General features: G+C 47.6%; 6 protein-coding genes across 6 annotated transcripts; 2 read left to right on the top strand and 4 right to left on the bottom strand.

Moving 5' to 3' along the window:
* Window positions 1–556: 556 nt before the first annotated feature.
* GL218_05438 (uncharacterized protein) lies at window positions 557–1,198 on the top strand (the record flags this gene model as incomplete). Its single annotated transcript, XM_033582101.1, has 1 exon — window positions 557–1,198. The coding sequence occupies one exon, from the start codon at window positions 557–559 to the stop codon at window positions 1,196–1,198; it is 642 nt and encodes a 213-aa protein (XP_033434512.1).
* Window positions 1,199–1,921: 723 nt separating this feature from the next.
* On the top strand, window positions 1,922–5,407 carry GL218_05437 (Phospholipase D1; the record flags this gene model as incomplete). Its single annotated transcript, XM_033582100.1, has 1 exon — window positions 1,922–5,407. The coding sequence occupies one exon, from the start codon at window positions 1,922–1,924 to the stop codon at window positions 5,405–5,407; it is 3,486 nt and encodes a 1,161-aa protein (XP_033434505.1).
* Window positions 5,408–6,701: 1,294 nt separating this feature from the next.
* On the bottom strand, window positions 6,702–9,213 carry GL218_05436 (uncharacterized protein; the record flags this gene model as incomplete). Its single annotated transcript, XM_033582099.1, has 2 exons — window positions 6,702–8,687; window positions 9,022–9,213. The coding sequence occupies 2 exons, from the start codon at window positions 9,211–9,213 to the stop codon at window positions 6,702–6,704; spliced, it is 2,178 nt and encodes a 725-aa protein (XP_033434504.1).
* A 1,145-nt stretch (window positions 9,214–10,358) lies between these two features.
* Window positions 10,359–12,069, bottom strand: GL218_05435 (Apoptosis-inducing factor 1; the record flags this gene model as incomplete). The annotated part of the gene is made up of 4 exons (XM_033582098.1): window positions 10,359–10,727; window positions 10,849–11,334; window positions 11,387–11,772; window positions 11,853–12,069. 4 exons carry the CDS (start codon window positions 12,067–12,069, stop codon window positions 10,359–10,361), a joined length of 1,458 nt encoding a protein of 485 aa, XP_033434507.1.
* Window positions 12,070–14,091: 2,022 nt separating this feature from the next.
* Window positions 14,092–15,116, bottom strand: GL218_05434 (putative fungal specific transcription factor domain-containing protein; the record flags this gene model as incomplete). Its single annotated transcript, XM_033582097.1, has 4 exons — window positions 14,092–14,285; window positions 14,350–14,725; window positions 14,802–15,034; window positions 15,089–15,116. 4 exons carry the CDS (start codon window positions 15,114–15,116, stop codon window positions 14,092–14,094), a joined length of 831 nt encoding a protein of 276 aa, XP_033434506.1.
* Window positions 15,117–15,649: 533 nt separating this feature from the next.
* Window positions 15,650–17,124, bottom strand: GL218_05433 (NADPH dehydrogenase; the record flags this gene model as incomplete). Its single annotated transcript, XM_033582096.1, has 3 exons — window positions 15,650–16,548; window positions 16,615–16,868; window positions 16,928–17,124. 3 exons carry the CDS (start codon window positions 17,122–17,124, stop codon window positions 15,650–15,652), a joined length of 1,350 nt encoding a protein of 449 aa, XP_033434509.1.
* Between the last annotated feature and the right edge of the window lie 669 nt (window positions 17,125–17,793).

Here is a 17,793-nt window from a genome sequence, read left to right as displayed (position 1 = left end):
CGGAACAACCAACTGACTATCTGAACGGAGGGCGGCCGCACGATAGCCTCTCCCCCTTCAATAACTCGACGCCTAATTTCTTAAGCCAGGCCACCGTCGTACGATCTCCGTCTCCCCTCAGAAACTCTGAAGTGCAAATACCGGACGGATATGCTATAGCACAGGGTGAACCAACTTCACCTGGACGGCGTAGTGTACAGTTTGCTCGCACGGATGTGCTGCTTGAGCCTCCACGACATGTTAGACATGGATCATGGGACGAGGACGAAGAGGATTCAAGGAATAGATCTCGTAGCGAAAGATGGATTTCAAGGCTGAGATCGACTTTGGGTAGCTCTGGTGCCCTCCAGCCACCCAAGTCCCCTGGAGCTTCTGAGCATGCATCCACCCCGGCTAATACTTCTCCAGTCGTAGGCCGGTCTCATCGTGTTCCGGATACACTAGATGAAGAGGAAGGAAGCGATGCTGATGTGGAGGCGAGTGCTGACGAAGGCCAAGATAGGGATGCGCCCAAGAGCAAAAGGAAGAGGAGCGACGCCGTTTAAAGCAGTTAGAAATGTTTACCGCTCCGAATTCTCCACGGCTTGATGATCTTGACTCACCCAGGACAGGCCGTTTGAATACTATGGTCAGACGCTCAACGATGCCTGAGGCCGCTGAGCACCGTGGTGGGATGTCTGAGGGAGAAGGTCGTGACCACCTAATTGGTCGGCGGCCTGCATGGACGCGTGGGAGCTCGTGGATTGGTTCACAGCGGACCGGGCATCCCAGTGCCGATGATGCTGATATTCAACCTCGCACACCTGGTCATCGCCGCCGTATTTCTGAGATGTTTGGAGCAGGCGGCGGAGTATCAGATGGCGACTGGTTGACAGCACCAAGACGACCATTCTTAGGCGCGGATCGAGCTGCAACTTTCGGTGCTCAGAGATGGAGGCAGGTGAAGCATACGCTGAAAATGCTTGGTAAGAGGAGAACAGATCAGTTCGATTTCTACAAATCTGCCGAGCTCATGGCTGAGCTGCGGGCTGTGACGCCGGCTGTTGTCATCCTCGCCAGTATGCTGCAGCGAGACGAGCATGGGAACAAGCGCATACCTGTCCTTCTTGAGCAGCTTAACCTACGGGTCATCGACAGTCGTCCAGAAGATAGCACTAGTGAGAGACACTATCTTTACAATCGCCTTGGAGTATGGTAGTGGACTTAGTCGAATGAGATGGACCGTTACCCGTAGCGTTAGAGAAATCTGGAATATTCATTGGAAGTACAGACTATCTCTGAAAAACGACATCACACTTCAGACTACGGTAAACCAACGGAATCGCCCTAAACAACCTCGGTTTCCTAGAAAAGCTTTCCCCTACTTACGAACTTACCAAAAACCTTGAGGAATCCGACGACGATGAAAAACCACCGGGGACTAGAGCCGATGATACAGTTGCTGAAGGCACCGCAGGTGAAGGAACCGCTGCTGAAAATACAGCTAGCGACAACGATCGACGGATAAATAACTCTAGGAAGAAATCGCGCATCAACACATTCTTGCCACGCCGACAATCTTCAGGACTTGGAGACAACGGGGAGACGTCACTTGCGGGTGCTCAGAATTCGGCAGCACTAAAGAAGAAATATATTGAGAGGCAGAGGAAAACCTTGGAGAAATACCTACAAGAGATGGTTCACTGGCTCATGTTCCGTGCTGACAGTAATCGCCTCTGCAAATTCTTAGAGCTCTCCGCCCTCGGTGTGCGACTGGCTGCCGAAGGTAGTTTTCACGGAAAAGAATGCTACCTGCATATACAATCTACGAAAGGTATCGACTTTCGACGAGTGCTGAATCCGCAAAAGGTCATAGCGCGGCACTCTCGAAAATGGTTTTTTTTTTCAGAATTATATCGCTGTTGTCGAATCGCCGGCAACTATGAATATTTATGATGTTTATCTTGTTGATCCGCTTTTCCGCGTCGTATCTAAGAAGAACAAGCTCAAACGTTTCGGGGCAAAGTTGAAAGTCGAGAAAGACAGAGGAGATGAAGACAATCATCTTACTGACGAAGAATCCCATGGGAAACACCACACACTGAAGCTATATTCTGCAGATCGAAAGATCAAATTGTTCTCCCGTAATCAGACAGTACTTCGTCAATTTGAAGAATCTGTCGTTGATATGCTGAAGCAGACTCAATGGCACGAGTCTCATAGATTTGACAGCTTTGCACCTGTACGGAAAGCAGCATTTGCTCAGTGGCTAGTCGATGGGCGTGACTATATGTGGAATGTTTCCCGTGCTATAAGCATGGCGCAAGATGTCATCTACATTCATGACTGGTGGTTGAGCCCCGAGTTGTATATGCGACGACCGGCGTGCATTAGCCAAAAGTGGCGTCTGGATCGGTTGCTCCAGAGGAAAGCCAGAGAAGGCGTCAAGGTATTTATCATCATTTACAGAAACGTGGAGCAAGCTATACCTATAGACTCGGAGTACACAAAGTTCTCGCTCCTTAACCTCCACGATAATATCCTAGTCCTGAGGTCACCGAACCAGCTGAAAAAGAATCAATTCTTTTACGCCCACCACGAGAAGGTTTGCATTGTGGACCACGATGTAGCCTTCCTTGGAGGAATCGATCTTTGTTTCGGCCGTTGGGATAACCCACAGCACCCAATTGCAGATGATCGACCAACTGGCATGGAGCCGGACGGGGACAGCCCCCGAGACGCAGAACATTGTCAGCTTTTCCCTGGCAAAGATTATTCAAATCCTCGTGTCTTAGACTTCTTCAAACTGAACGAGCCTTATGAAGAAATGTACGATAGGAGTAAGGTACCAAGGATGCCTTGGCACGATATTGCGATGCAAGTAGTTGGTCAGCCGGCGCGTGATCTTACCCGCCATTTTGTACAACGATGGAATTACCTACGGCGTGAACGCAAACCTACTCGGCCTACCCCCTTCTTACTTCCTCCCCCCGACGCTAATCCGGTAGATCTTGAGGCTCTTGGTCTATCTGGAACGTGCGAAGTCCAGATCCTACGTTCAGCAGGCGATTGGTCCCTAGGCTATCCGAAAGATATAAGGGAACACAGTATCCAGTCAGCATATGTAAAGCTCATTGAAGAATCTGAGCACTTCGTCTACATGGAAAACCAGTTTTTTATTACGAGTACCGAGACTATGAACACTAGGGTGGTCAACCGTATCGGGGATGCCCTAGTCGAGCGCATTATTAGAGCCCACGAGAAAGGCGAGGAATGGCGTTGTTGCATCTTAATCCCCCTCATGCCTGGTTTCCAAAATACGGTTGATCAAGCCGAGGGCAGTAGCGTTCGTTTGATCATGCAATTCCAATACCGAAGCATATGCCGAGGCCCAAATTCAATTTTTGGACGGTTACAAGCCGTTGGTATAGAACCAGAAGATTATATCTCGTTCTTTAGTTTGAGGCAATGGGGTCGGATCGGTGCTCATGATCAGATCGTAACCGAGCAACTCTATATTCACGCTAAGACCATCATTGTGGATGACCGTGTTGCATTGATAGGGTCAGCAAATATTAACGAACGCTCAATGCTAGGCAACCGAGACTCTGAAGTTGCTGCTGTTGTTCGAGATACAGATATGATGTGGTCAACAATGGCAGGAGAGACTTACCAAGTTGGCCGATTCGCCCACACTCTTCGTATGCGTCTAATGAGAGAGCATCTTGGACTAGACGTAGATGAGATAACAGAAGAGGAGAGGCAAGCAGAGCTTAGTGCCGAAGCCCGCTTCGAAGCCGAGATGAACCAATTGTATGGAGATGATGATGAAAATCCAGCTGCGGAGAGTTCAGAGCCCGCGGGGCCAAGCAAGTACCATCGTGGACGAAGTTTCAACCATGACGTTGCCGCAGAAGAAGGTCCTCGCTCTGCGTCTGCCTCTTCTGCTGCGTCGTCTGTTTCGTCTAGTTCAAGAGGCAACTCGCCAGATCGTGACCCACGAGTACACGAAAATGAAAGGCATATCAAGGACGTCGAGGGTTATGGGCCGGATAACTGGAAGGCGGCGCAAGCTAAAGGAATTGATCGTGGAAGTGATTCAGTTGTAATGAACGGGCACGAGGTCCTCCTTCATAGAAAGGGTCGCTCCAAGAGTCATAAGGCAGACACTAAGGCCAGTGAGCTGCACCCGGAGACGTCTTCTAAGGATTCATCACAGCGTAACCTTAGCAAAGGGAATGATGAATTGCCACCGGTCCAGTCAGACCCGTCAGCAAGGTCTCAATTGCCGCACCCTGTACAGCTTCCAGCATTGCCAATCCTGGATGATACCGATATAGGCGGTCCGCCGATGAGATTGGACGATTCGGGAAGGCCTACAAACGAGCCCCTAAACCCTCTAGTTGCGGATATCGTACAAGCTCGGATTGACAAGGACTGCATGCGCGATCCTGTTAACTCTGCTTTCTGGGATGATATCTGGATGAGAGTTGCCTCGAATAATACGAAGCTATATCGACGGGTTTTCCGATGTATGCCTGACAGTGACGTAACCACGTGGAAGGAATACAATGAGTTTGAAGATTATGCGCGCCGATTTAAGGAGAGCATGGCAGGACCAAGAAATGATGAGTCCGAGGCGAGCCATATGAGCCACATTGGTGGAGCAGCAGCAGGTATTGCGGCACCAGCCGCGGCACAGGGAGCTCCTGATATCTCCGAGAAGCTCCATAATCAACACGCCGAGAGCAATCCTAAAGTCGTAGTTTCCAATGGAAGTACGAGTGTTTTGAACGAAAAGGCCCCGGTTTCCGAGGGCAACCATTCTCCTGAAAAAGAGAGGCCTGATATTGGCTTTGACCCAGAGAGGGTTCGTACTAAGAATTCCCTCGACACACCTTCGCTAGTACAGCCCGCCGGGGATACTCCATTCCCGGCGTATGAGGGCCAGGTCGATTCCACATACCTGGAGCCCCAGGGTGAGAAGCGGGATCGGCGGGCTACGTTTTCATCGGCCGAGAAGTCTGCGCCAGAATCTGGCAGCACCGCTAACCCCTACAACCATAATTCGGTGAGGCGCCGCCGACGAGCCACTACTAAGGGTAGCCGACGCGGACCGACCTTCCCGTATGAGCTCCTCAGCCGCGATGAAGCGGAGGAGCTATGTGGGTTGGTTCAAGGGACGCTGGTGCAGTTCCCCTACGACTGGCTCGAAGTCGAGGAGAAGGATAACCATTGGCTGTATCAGGCCGACCTGTTGGCACCCAAGGAAATATACGTACTACCCATTAATCTTGCGCATCACTTAATAATAAGAGACATCGAAATGGCTAACGAATTAACAGTGACTAAACGACACCCTTTCCGTTCTAGGCCTACAAAGACCTATTTATCTATAAGCTCCCCGGGTAAACTAAGTGCGAAATAAGCATAGCGAAGGCCGGGTAGAGGAGTTATCATATTTTTTTGCTTATAGCTTGTAATCTGGTTGCTTCTGTGTATTAGACTAAGCAGAGGGAATTTGCCCTATCTTACACTATTGTCTTTATCAGGGCGGTTTACATACCTACATTAGCTAGGTACCTACCTAGGTACCTAATATATATATGCTCATAATATTGTAACCTAGTTGGCACGCATGGGGAGACTGCTAGCACTCTAGCTTGGGATTGAGATGCGTACGTATATATAGGTACTTATATATCTTACATACCTATGTAGCCGTATTTATACATTCCGTCTTGTCATATTTTGACACAGTCTTGAAGAATATAAAAATAAAAATAGAAATAGAAATAGGTTTGATAGTTTAATGTTGTAGCCGCGCATAGCGTTTTTGTAAAAATTCGGGACGTGTATATAGGAGTTTGACATATCTGATACGAGTTGATGAAGGTTATTCTCTATGTAGAGTCATAATTCATATGCTCGACAGAGTTATAGCGGGTTTTTCAAATTGCTGGATTAATATCTGTATCTGCATCAACTCGGCGTAGTAATGACATTCTCTCACAAATCATGCCACTAGGCGGGCATTCTTACATTATAAGAATTTCAAGAAGCCATATATTTAGGTACCTTAGGTAGGTATATAGGCCGGCGGGCGCAAAGCGAGTATACACTACCATTTTTTCTCTATCTCTCTCACTCTCTGCGCGACAGACATCTGTCTTAGTTACTACTTGTCTAACCACCTGTTATACATCCCCCCCAACGAATACCATATCTAGACTAGACGTAGAATATACAGTACAAGACAAGCAAATGTATTTGCGGGCAAAAAAGTAATAAAAAACAAACATTACATTACCTAATGATATGGACAGACAAAAGAAAGTACGGTGAGAGCTGGCGAGTAAACTTGACTGGCTGTTCTCAGGGGTATCATATGTCCATGTTATACCATCCCATCCTGTATACTTTTTCGGCTTTGCGGTCTTATCCTGCCTGAATATGTCCAACGACCTAACTCCCCCCGATGCTGAATGCAAAAAAGAGAAACGTGGAAAAAAAAAATGGCTTGATAGTGCGTCCTATCCAATGACCTAACATCGGGTATGCGCATACATATGCAGTTCGGAATATAGTAACCGAACAGTGTGCGTTAGGAGCCAGGGCTTGCAGAGTCTGATGTATAGTACAGGCGAAAACACGGGACACTGCATCCCGATAATCGAATTCCAAGCTGGCCAGGTCGACCAAGAAAGCATACGCCAATGTCGTTATTCCCCGAGCCCTTCCCTCAACGCATCGCGATCCACATCGACAGGTCGGATCTTGGGGGGTGGCACTCTTCGTTGAGCCGCAGCTAAGTATTCCGAAAAACCGGGTATCGCGCCCTGCTGATTGATACCAGGAGGACGACCAGGAGGGCGATCACTCGACTTTTGAGTATTATCTTTGGCTGTCTTTGCGGACGTACTGCTCGCAGTAGAGCTACTATCTCCACCGGTGCCACCACCACCGCCACCCCATGGTCGCCAGCCAACCCATTTACCGAGTTTTGACGACCCGAAACCCAGCATGGATGAGTCTGAGACGGATTGCAAACTTCCTACTGGCGACAAGGAATAGCTTTCGCGGAGTAACGTGCTGCTTCGCTTTGCGCTATCGCGTAACAACATAGGCCGCGCCGTAATATCACTACTACCCGTCACAGAGGAGGCCGAACCTATGTGGCGGATTGTCAGCTGGCTCGGCCGAGACTTTAACGTGTGGATATCAAGGCCGCCGGAGAGCGATATGATGGATTCGTGCGAGAGAGCTCTACGTAGCCGGACTATCGGTATTGGATTATCGCCTGGCTTATCTACGACGGAAGCATCATCGATCATAACGTCTTGGTCCCTGGAAGAAGCAGCATCTTCTGCGGTAGAGTCGTCGGTGGCTGAGGTCAGATCTGGAGGGTTGTCCCCATCATCGGATTCTTCGATAATTGGATGGGTGTCAGTAACAAATGGTTGTACGAGGGCTGATGTTGTTGAGAATCGGAAACTTCGTGAAGATACGTTCGACAGCTGCTTCTGGTGAGTAGCATGCCACGTGGGAGATAATGGGTCGATACTGGTCGTGGGCGAAGTGGGAAATGAGTCTATTCCATGGTGGTCGAAAAGCGAACTCCGACGATTTGATAGAGGCGAGCTCGGAACTGATGAGAGTGCAAAATCAGACCGTTGGTCTGAATATGTTGACCAACAATTGGAGAGGAGCGAATCTCTATGCGTATGCGAACCGAGCTGTGATCGCGTGGGGCCACTTGGAGGCGTGCTTGGTACTGTACTTCCAGGTGGCGTAAATACACCGGGTGCAAGTCCTTGTCGTTTCTTCCGCGGCTTTTTCACTTCCTGTTTCGATTTCGGTAAATGGAAATGGTGGTGAATATGAAGCTCATGTGGAGTCTTGGGAGGTATCCTTTCAGGCGACTCCTTTTCAGACTCGAGCTCCGCGCTAAGCGTGGAAGCAGCATTAGCTAGTTCGTCTCCTAACGGTTGGTGATACATGAGCTGGTCGCGCAAAGCCTGGATCTCGTCGTTAGAGTTCATAAGCATCTCCCGCAATTCGGCAATACCATATTGCAGGTTGGCGTTGTCTTGGAGCAGATCACGAACAAAGTGCGATACGGCATTGCTCCCTCCTCCACTGACACGATCAAGCGATTTAGCTGCTGCCGCTCCCTTTAGTCGGCCAGCGGCGGTATTCAACTCCTTTTCCATCTCACGCTGTCTTTCTACTCGGCCTATCATTTCAACGTGGTATTCTCTCTCTTCTTGCGTTTCTCTTTCCATTCGCTCAAGTTGCTCTTGTAAGTCACTGATACCCCTTTCAGCACGCTTCCATCTTGACACGGCAGACTTAGCTTCTTCACGAGAGGAACACAGATGGGTTTGTAGCTCAGCCTGTTCTTGCTCTAAGGCTAAAAGTTGGCGCTCTAATGCAGCAGCACGCGCCGTTTCGCCCTCGAGCCTACGAACTGACTGTTGCGAAGAAAGGACGGAGGCCTCGAGGGATCTAATGTGACTTTCAGAATCGATGACCGTGTTGTTGAGCGCCTCGAGCTGGTCGAGTAAGTTTCTGTTATCCTCAATCGTCTTTGCATTCTTAGCCTCCAATTCCCTGTTATCAACTTCCAACTGCTCGATCCGAGCAGCGAGCTCACTACGATCTCGTTCCGCATCTGCCATGTAAGCTTCGTGACGCGCGAGCAAGGCCTGTAACGCAAATGTTAGAGACTGGGAGACCGTCATCGCTGACTACTTGCGCAGGGAGTTGGTACGACGCAGGTGTTATGGAACGCAGATTGCAAATACACGAGTGAAACGGCACAACGATACCAAGGCGCATTCCTAATATGGTACTTCGTAACACTTCGCCTATTGCCTATAGTAGGGGGGGGATAAACAAGCTGTGGAATGTGATGTGATGTGATGTGATATGATATAAGAGAGCTGCAGGCGAAGCCGACTAGACTACCATAAGAACTTTTGTGGCTCGGATCTCGACACAGCTGACATACAGGTGATGACCACGTAACAGAAGACGTACCTGGCCCATCCGGGCAGCATTGTGGACATCCTTCTCGACACTAGCGAGAACAGAGTAATTATGTCTTAGAAAGATGCACTCCACAGAACCACAGCAGCACTTCAGAGGTCCTGGTTCTTGGGGTTCGGCGGACAGATCGGCGTCTTCGCGGTCGGCGGCAGCAGCCGCGGCGGGGTGACAGAATTCAGCCATGACGATGGCTAATGGATCGCTTCGTTGCGCGTGTTCAGCTGGGAGATCAGCATGCTGGATTAAGGGGGGTCGCCAAGGTAAGGGCAGCAGCAGCAAAGACGTCTCCTTTGATTATCTGGCGCACAGTGGACGAGACGGGTGGAGCGAGACACGCTCACCCAACTCGCCCGTCCGGGAAAATGCGAAAAGGCTGAGACTATTCGACGCGAATCTCTTCGAGTCCAGCCAGCCACGAGAAGGACAAGAGGGAGGGAAGCGGAAAGAAGAGTTGCGAAAAAGGAGGAGAAGAAAAAGTAAAGAAAAAAAGGTATAAGAAAAAGAATTGACAAAAAGAAGCCAAAATTGAAGCTAGGTTAGTTAGGTGTATAGGTGAAGATGGCTTCTTCTCGCGTCGCTTGGTGTAAGTGGTTGTAAGTGGTTGTGAGTGGTGGAGTGAAGGATGATTAGATCAAGTGTGGGGTCTGTAATTAATATTAAAGTTAACTTTAATATGTAAGGTAAGATTACCTAAAGTTGTCCAGGTATTTTACATACCTGTTAGTTTGTATTTAGTACTTGAGATACTTGGGTACTTGAAAGTAGTATGTAGGTAGGTATGTTGCATGTGGTTGAGTCAATATCTTAAACCATCTCACGATAAAAGGCGCAAGTCAAGAAGCAAATGAGATAACTGCTCGTAAAAGGAAAGCAAGTCTATTTCATATAAATGTCCCGTCTGAATGAAGTGGTTGGTAAATAGTCACATGGACAAATCACCATGTTACCGTATTTTTGGTTGTAGTCGATCATCTTGGCCATCCTCTGGGTTATCCTGTGATACGTCGCGCCGAGGGTGTGCGATGACGCACTTTGGCCCAATTAATAGGTACATACCGCGTACCTTGCATCTTACATTAGGCAGTACGCTAGCGTATATTAGAACTTACCTAATATTTGTAAGGTACGTAGTTATACCTAGGTAAATTATAAGATAAGAATATCCGTACTTGACAAGAACAAATACAAGAACAAATACTTAATTATTATTTATATAACTTGAAATTCATTTCGCGCTTGCTATTCGCCTCGCCCTCATTTATGTAGTACACAAGCTAACTAATTCCCCGATGGCCTGGACAGACGCTAATTCAGGGAACACAGCATCCCTAAGCCGGTAGCGGAACAGTCAAAATGTCTAGCCCTCCCTTAAGCTCCTTCTTAGACGGCATAGCGTCCATCTTCATAAGCTCCGCCGACTTGGCCATAGCTGGGTCCACTCCCATGCTGGCCATCGCTACCACAGTCTCGCCTTTGCAATAATATGCCACAAATTTGCCTTCTCCCGGATTACCCTGCAAGACAAGCTCGTCCCACCCATGCATCGAATTACCGCAATATCGCAATTGTCCCGTTAGAGCCGACCAGAAAATTGGGGTGAAGAAGTCTGATTTCAACGACGGGTTGACGATATGATGTGCCACAACTCGTCCCTGATTCTGCGCCACGTTCCAATGTTCGATTCTTGTGTAGTTGCCCTGACCTCCAGGACCGTGATAAGGATACGAGGCAATGTCTCCGATCGCATAGATCCTTTAGTCCTGTCACGAGGAAGTTCTCATCTGTCTTTAATGATCCATCTTCTTCTAATCGGATTACCTTATTCTCCCTAAGATATCCCGTTGACGGTGCGACACCAACACCTAACACGACCAGATCGGCTTCGAGTTTTGTTCCATCCTTCAAATGCACCGAGCCCACTCTGGATGGACTCGAGCCAGATGGTTCAGCTTTGTCCACTCCTGCTGACATATGGAATTTGACCCCTTTCTCTTCCAATAACTTCTGTAATCCGGCACCAACTTCCTTGCCCAATACTCTCTCTAGTGGGACGCTTTCTTGGCCAACTACCGTCACTTCGTTTTCTGCAGCTGTCGCATTTGCCACTTCCATGCCAATGAAGCTACTACCAACAACGACAATCTTTTTACCTTTATCACCGATGGCGTCCACAATCTTCTTTGCGTCATGAACTGTCCTAAGTAGGAAGATATTCTCGAGCACTTTAAATCCCTGCACAGGCAGATTCCGCGGTGAAGCCCCAGTAGCCAAAACCAGCTTAGAGTATACAAACCTCTCCTTGTTCTTAGTAGTAACAGCCTTGCTGACAAGATCGACGTCGACAACTTCGTCATACTACTTCGACTGAGCCTGACTTGAACCACTCCTCGTCCCTCCACTGGATCTTGGTGTGGTCTGTAATTAAGGCTTTAGATAGCTTAGTTCGATCGATGGGTAGATAGCCTTCGTTAGATATCATAGTAATAGGACCAGAGAAACCCTTCTCCCTTAGACCTTCAATAGCACCAATTGCTCCGCTGCCGCCGCCAACTACGACAATTCTATCAGCTTGTGCCCCGCCGCTGGTACCACACTTAAAGTTAGGTTTCCGTCTCGCGGCTTTGATCGTTGCCTCCTCGCCTTCGATATACACGGCACCATCCTTCTCAACTACTTTGAAGACGGGGAGGGCGTCTAAGGCAGGGGCGTTCTCGATATCACCGGTCTGGCCGTTAAAGCAAGCTATATAGATAAAAGAAAAGTAAAGGTCAGTTATACTGGTTCATTGCCTACGAGAAAAAGGTCGAGAGAGAAAAACCAACCTCCGTGCCACGGGCAGGTCAATCGACCGCCCTTAGTTAAGACACCATTTACCAGAGGAGCACCGTAATGTGTACACTTGGGTCCCGTGGCTTGGATCTTGCCGCCGGCATTGAGGAGAAGAACTTTACCGCCCTCAACACCCTCGACTTCGACCTCTCGTTTGTCACCAGGCTGTAGTGACAAAGAGGATACATCTTTCAGCTTGAATTGAGGCATGGCTCTAATAGCAGATACGGATATAAGTCTAATGGAATTATTGGTTTGTAATTTATAACTAGGATTGAGCCTAGGCTTAAGGAAGATACGAGCTATAGAAGGTCGCAAGAGGGGTCTGGCGGGATTCATGAAACAAGACGAAACGGCAGAAGAGGAGGGAAAGAAGGATATCTTATTACGAATAATATAATCTGTCAGACTGAAATCATAAAGAGGACGGACATATGCAGGTGTGTAGCCACCAAGGATAATATAAAAGAAATAAGGAGGTATCGTATCGTAACTGAGGGGTCGGGAATCGAATGGTTCAATGGTCAAATCAACGGCTTGAACCTTCATCATTCTCTATCATTTCTTCCCATCACCGATCAAGTATTCTATCACTATCCTACTGCTCTATAGGTACATATCTTAGCTCCCCATGTCGTAATGCATCCTTACATGCATTCTTAGTTGTAATCCCAACCTTCTCAATGGTCAGAGTTATGTTTGTTCACCTACTCATGACATCATAATTCAACTTGGCTTTCCCGTGTTCCACATTTATTAGCATAGCTCGAGCCAATCGTCTATTCCAGATATGTTATCATTCAAGCCACTGGCAAAGTATCCAATTACATACATGAGCTCTATGCTGCATGGGCACATCAATATCAGTAATATCCCCCCTTCTTAGAATTGTTAGCTTCATATCGTCATCGCCGTTTGGATCTGTTTCTAGTGTATATGTTCTCACCTTTAGTTGTTATGTATTTCAATCTAAACAATATGCTTCCTCGTTTTATTACGTGTATCTTATATGTCCCTTTTCTCAGAAGAGTCCTCTCATAAAATCTGGTACTGATAACTCATCGCTAAAATCGAATCCAGCAAGCGTGCTGCCGGGAATCCCGAAACTCGTATCTTGGGGCCACGCGGCCCCCTGAGCTGGTGCCTCAGGATGGCCAATCTAGATAGCATTTGTATATGTTTAGTTATAATTCCCCGCGCCTGTCACGCCGCGTTGGGGTTGGGGTTCACTTACCAAGTTCTGGCTTGCGCTGTTGGAAAAAGTCCCAAACTGCGACGGAGGTATATATGTGTAATAGGAATGTGTGGTAGACGGTACAGGATCAAAAGCCCTGTCGAGGCTCTTTGCCCGCTCGACCGCGTAATTCGCGGCCTGCTCTAAACTTGTAAGAACAACTTGGAGAGTCTTGAAAGACTCTGATCCGGTGTAGTCCAGTAGCTTCCCAATACGCTCTTTTGTCATCTGGTAAGTTCCTGATCATGATCTACCAACTCGTGCGAAGGATGGTATACTATGTTAGCTAGCAAGACAATAAATGCCGACGAAAAGTAGGCACAGCCGCCGAGCCTACAAGGACTTGTCTTTAGCAACGATAATTTCCATAAGACGCGGGTTGGTAGTCTACTCACCATAGGTTGCATCCACTGTAGCATTTATTGTTTAATATGTTTAAACATCCGCGACTAGCTCTCACGCACGTGTCCCAAAAACGAGGCAACAGTGGTTGATGGTGCCTCGTACAAGCGTTTGCATGGTTATCGAAACTTCGAAGAACGGAACCGCTAACGCTATTAATTGCCTTTAACCAAGGCGATTCAAGAGAGTAGAGACCGTTAAGTACCGTATAACACATTAAGTAAGTGTGGTATAGAAGGATCATATGAGAAAGCGGTGCCTTTGCCACAGTTTCTGTTATCTTTTCAAGCTGCATTGATTCTGGTATTGTTAGTACCCACTGATTTAAGAGTCCGGCAAGATGAGAAACTCTCTCCTGGCGAGCCTCAAGCGATAATCTGATCGACCGATTGCTGAGCAGGTAGTCATAAATTTTCCTTGCAGGTACGCAAGTTGGACCCTGGCCCGAAGATAATTAAGTTGTGAATTGCCATCAATACTTTGAAGATAGTTGCCATTGTCCTCGGGTAGGTCCAAGTCCAAATCATAATCACATTGAATAGAGGGGATCTTCGAGCGGAAGCAGATGTCCTAAATTATATTAGCCATGGGAGGAGCTAAGATAGAGATGTTTGGTTTACTTTGTCTAAATAATAACAGAGCCAGAATATATTGCTTCTGTGACGTGCGACCTCCGGTGAATATTGTGATAAGGTTGATTTCATATGAAGCCCGAGCCTATGAGCTAGTCGAACAGCGGTGCTAATTAGAACTGACGCCGGTTTCTGATCAGTATTTGTCTGAAAGAGTACTAAAGCATATTTGGTCAGTGGTCCTATCTATAAACGAGGTTTAGAATTCGGTTCGAGACTTACAAACCAGACCCAAGAGAACTTCTATCCCAAGTGTGTCTTCTTCTCGCGTCACAAGCTCGTCTAGTTCCTTCTGGGCATTGTCGATGCAATGTTTGATTTTAATATCATCGAATCTAACTATGATTTCGTCTGTCTCAACAGTGCGGATGCGGAAACCAAGGGCAAGAACTACATTTATCGCAGCCCAGACGGCCCTAGATTTCTTAGTAGGCTCCTGTTCGGAATAGAAGTCTAAAAGCATTTGCATAAAATGCTGTTGGTGAAACAGCGGCAAGGCAGTATTGAAATCACGGAAGTAGTCCTCAATAAGGCAATATCTCAGAGAGGCGGTAGGCAATATCCCCGTGGCGCTCCAAAAGACATGGACTAGATGCCCCTGAGCAGGTATCAATTGGCGAAATGACAGATCCCACAGCTTGACTTGGTGTGTTATTAGACCCTTGATCTACTACAGTGGCACCGTTGGGGTCGCCAATCCTGTCTAACTTTGCCTCGATTCGCGCAAGGCGAGCCTCAAGGCCATCGCCATCTGCCGTAGTGCTTGCTGCCCGTGATTCCCTCTGAACAACTGGGGCTACTCTTCTTCGAATTACAGTTGTGCCACATGGCACTTTATACAGTAAACAGTTCGAGCATGCTGGTTTTAGCATGTCACACTTGATTTTCTTCTTGAAGCAAGTATCACCTATATAAACGATCGTTAACGAAATTCTAATAGAACAGATATATAGTAACCTACATGCTTTACGACGAGAACTAGTCTCCATCTTTATAAGTGGATTTATAAACGACTTTGAATAGTAGATCCTTCTGAGAATTAGCTTCAGGGGGGAAAGACAATGTAGAAAGCGCTTATTTGACAGATGAAAGAAAAATAATGAAAAAAACTACAGTTGAATTGGTCAGCTCTCATGAGAATAAGAGAATAAGGGGCACAGAGGTAAACTGACTGCTGACAAATGGCACATCTGGATTTTCTGGCCATAGACGAGAAAGTCTTGGCATTATATATTGCATATCTATACTTATCTAAAATGAATTATTCGCGTAAGCATTATAAGATTCAAGGAGTTATCGTGGTCAGCATCATGTCTTGAACATCATCTTATATCTAACATTCGAAGTAATAAAGGGCCAAAAAGTTATCGATAATATATACATTCTCTATCGTATATATCTATTAACACACGCTATTCTCTATGTCGAGCTGCTAACCAAGATACTCAAAAGCAGATAATAATAACACTTAAGCGTAGAAACCCAATGCTCATTCTAGTCTAAACCATCTGATCCTACACATCTAGTAAGGAACGCCATACGGATGAGAAGTCGTCTTAGGGTCGTTTAACGCCGGATAGCCGTGGAACTCTAAGCTTCCCTTAGCCGCCGCGAACTTCTGGAAATGAGCCCCCAGGTCCGCCTGGAAGCTGGCAAACGCCTTCTCGTCGCTGAGGTCGAACGGCTCCTGGCCCCTGACTATCTGTGCCAACTGGGAACCTGCGCTCATTAAGGAGAGTATCACGTCGTTCACGACACCATCGACTGGTCGAACGGCGCTAGTGACTTTCCCGGATAGGATATCACGCGCGAGGCGTGGCTCCTGCGCGGCGGGGCGGCCGAGGCCGATGCCGTCGAGGATGTTGAGGGCGTCTACCATGGCGGCCGTCGTGCGGAACCCGCCGGTAAGGATCTTCTTGGTCTTGGAGAGGTGGGGAACGATATCACGAACGAACTCGAGGAAGTACGCTTCGCGCTTCAGCGTGGTCTCCTTCTTGGTGCCGTACCCGATTTCTTCGTGGTTGCCGCCCGAGAGCTCGACATAGTCGAATTCCAGCTCCTGGAAGGTCTCGCACATGATTCGGGCGTCTGCCGGCTTGATGCCCTTCTCTTGGAACTCGACTGAGTTCACCTTAATACCGACGATGAAGTTTGGGCGCACGCGTCTCTTGATCTCCTTGGCGATCTCGGACACGAAACGTAAACGGTTCGAGATGCTGCCGCCGTACTCATCGGTACGGTGGTTTGAAAGCTCGGATAGGAACTGTGCGATTAGGTACCCATGTGCTCCGTGAAGCTGAATACCGTCGAACCCAGCTTTATCTAGGTACTCGGCGGCGTGTGCAAACCCGTCGATGACACGTGCGATATCTTCCTTCGTAGCCTCCCGAGGCTCAGCATAGATCGTACCATTCTTCGGGGCTATCACGAGGTATGCTTGTTAGCGCCTCATCGTCAGGATAAATGAGAAAGGAGACATTTACGTACGATGCTGAATTGCCGACGCCGAAATCGTGTCCTTTCTAATCCTGGCAGCTAGCTGGCGTCCGGGATGTGTAACCTGAGCCACGATCAAGCTACCATTCGCCTTGGCTACCTTGGCCATCTCTTGAAAGGCTTCAAAGCGTGGGCCTGAAAATGGACATTCTGGAGTAATGATGCCATCGCCGACAGCATCTAGCATATCAAACTCGATATCAATATTTCCGGTAGCAATAACACCCCACTCATTCTCTCCCCATCTAAATTCTCGTGTTAGTCTCAATGAGGATAACATGTGTCTGGCTTTTGTCATCCTTACATTCGGTATAGTTCAATAAGCTCCTTGGTCGGGATACCACGTTCCTCGAAATTTTCGACGCTCCAGGATGCTAGATCCTCAGCCATTGAAGCTTTGTAAAATCGATTCTTTGCAACTTTCCCGGAGAACTCGAACTTGAGAGGTTGGCCTAGAGGCGCAACATCGACGGCGGCTGAATCGTGGCGTCTAACAGGCATCTTGATTCAGAATAAAAGATGGTAAGTTAAGATGTTTTATATTCTGGTAGTCTTGACAAGGTATTCTTGACAAGGCAGCTTTGCTTCTGATGATGATTTCTTCTCCCATTAGAAAATATTTGCGAGCACTAGCTACATTAAATACTAAATTCATCTTCATCCATCTCCTTAGTACTTAGCATCGTATGTTGCCATCCTGACAAATAGCGGTATAGAAATTCAACCGCGGCCGTTCCATCTCGGGCAGTGTTCAAATTCCGTATAGTCAAACAAAAGTGGCTATCGTGAATTCTACGGACCGAGTCTAGAATTGCTGACTTACACTAAACATAAACAAGTCGCCGCCGGGATGCTACCAAGTTGCGGCTCCGGTTCCTGATTTTAGTCAGGATTACAAATGTTACCAATGCCAATAAGGTAACGGCAGACCATCAAACTCCGTGGAACACCACGGCATTCCACGCTAGCCACGGTCATCACAACGCCGAGGAGTCATCAACACGATACCTAGGCCTAGGAACGTCATATGTTTACACCAATTCTAACACACCTACCTAATGTAGATAAAATATAAAGATCCCCATTTTTATCACATATGCGAGGTGCCTAATGGCTTGCGCGAATCTTATTCAAATGCAGATAATCTTGTTTCATTTTCAAATAGCTACC

This window comes from Daldinia childiae, assembly GCF_008694065.1.
Source record: "Daldinia childiae strain JS-1345 chromosome Unknown Scaffold5, whole genome shotgun sequence".
Lineage (NCBI taxonomy): Eukaryota > Fungi > Ascomycota > Sordariomycetes > Xylariales > Hypoxylaceae > Daldinia > Daldinia childiae.
The sequence above is the reverse complement of the archived record's forward strand: the minus strand, read 5'-3'. Positions and strand labels throughout refer to the sequence as shown.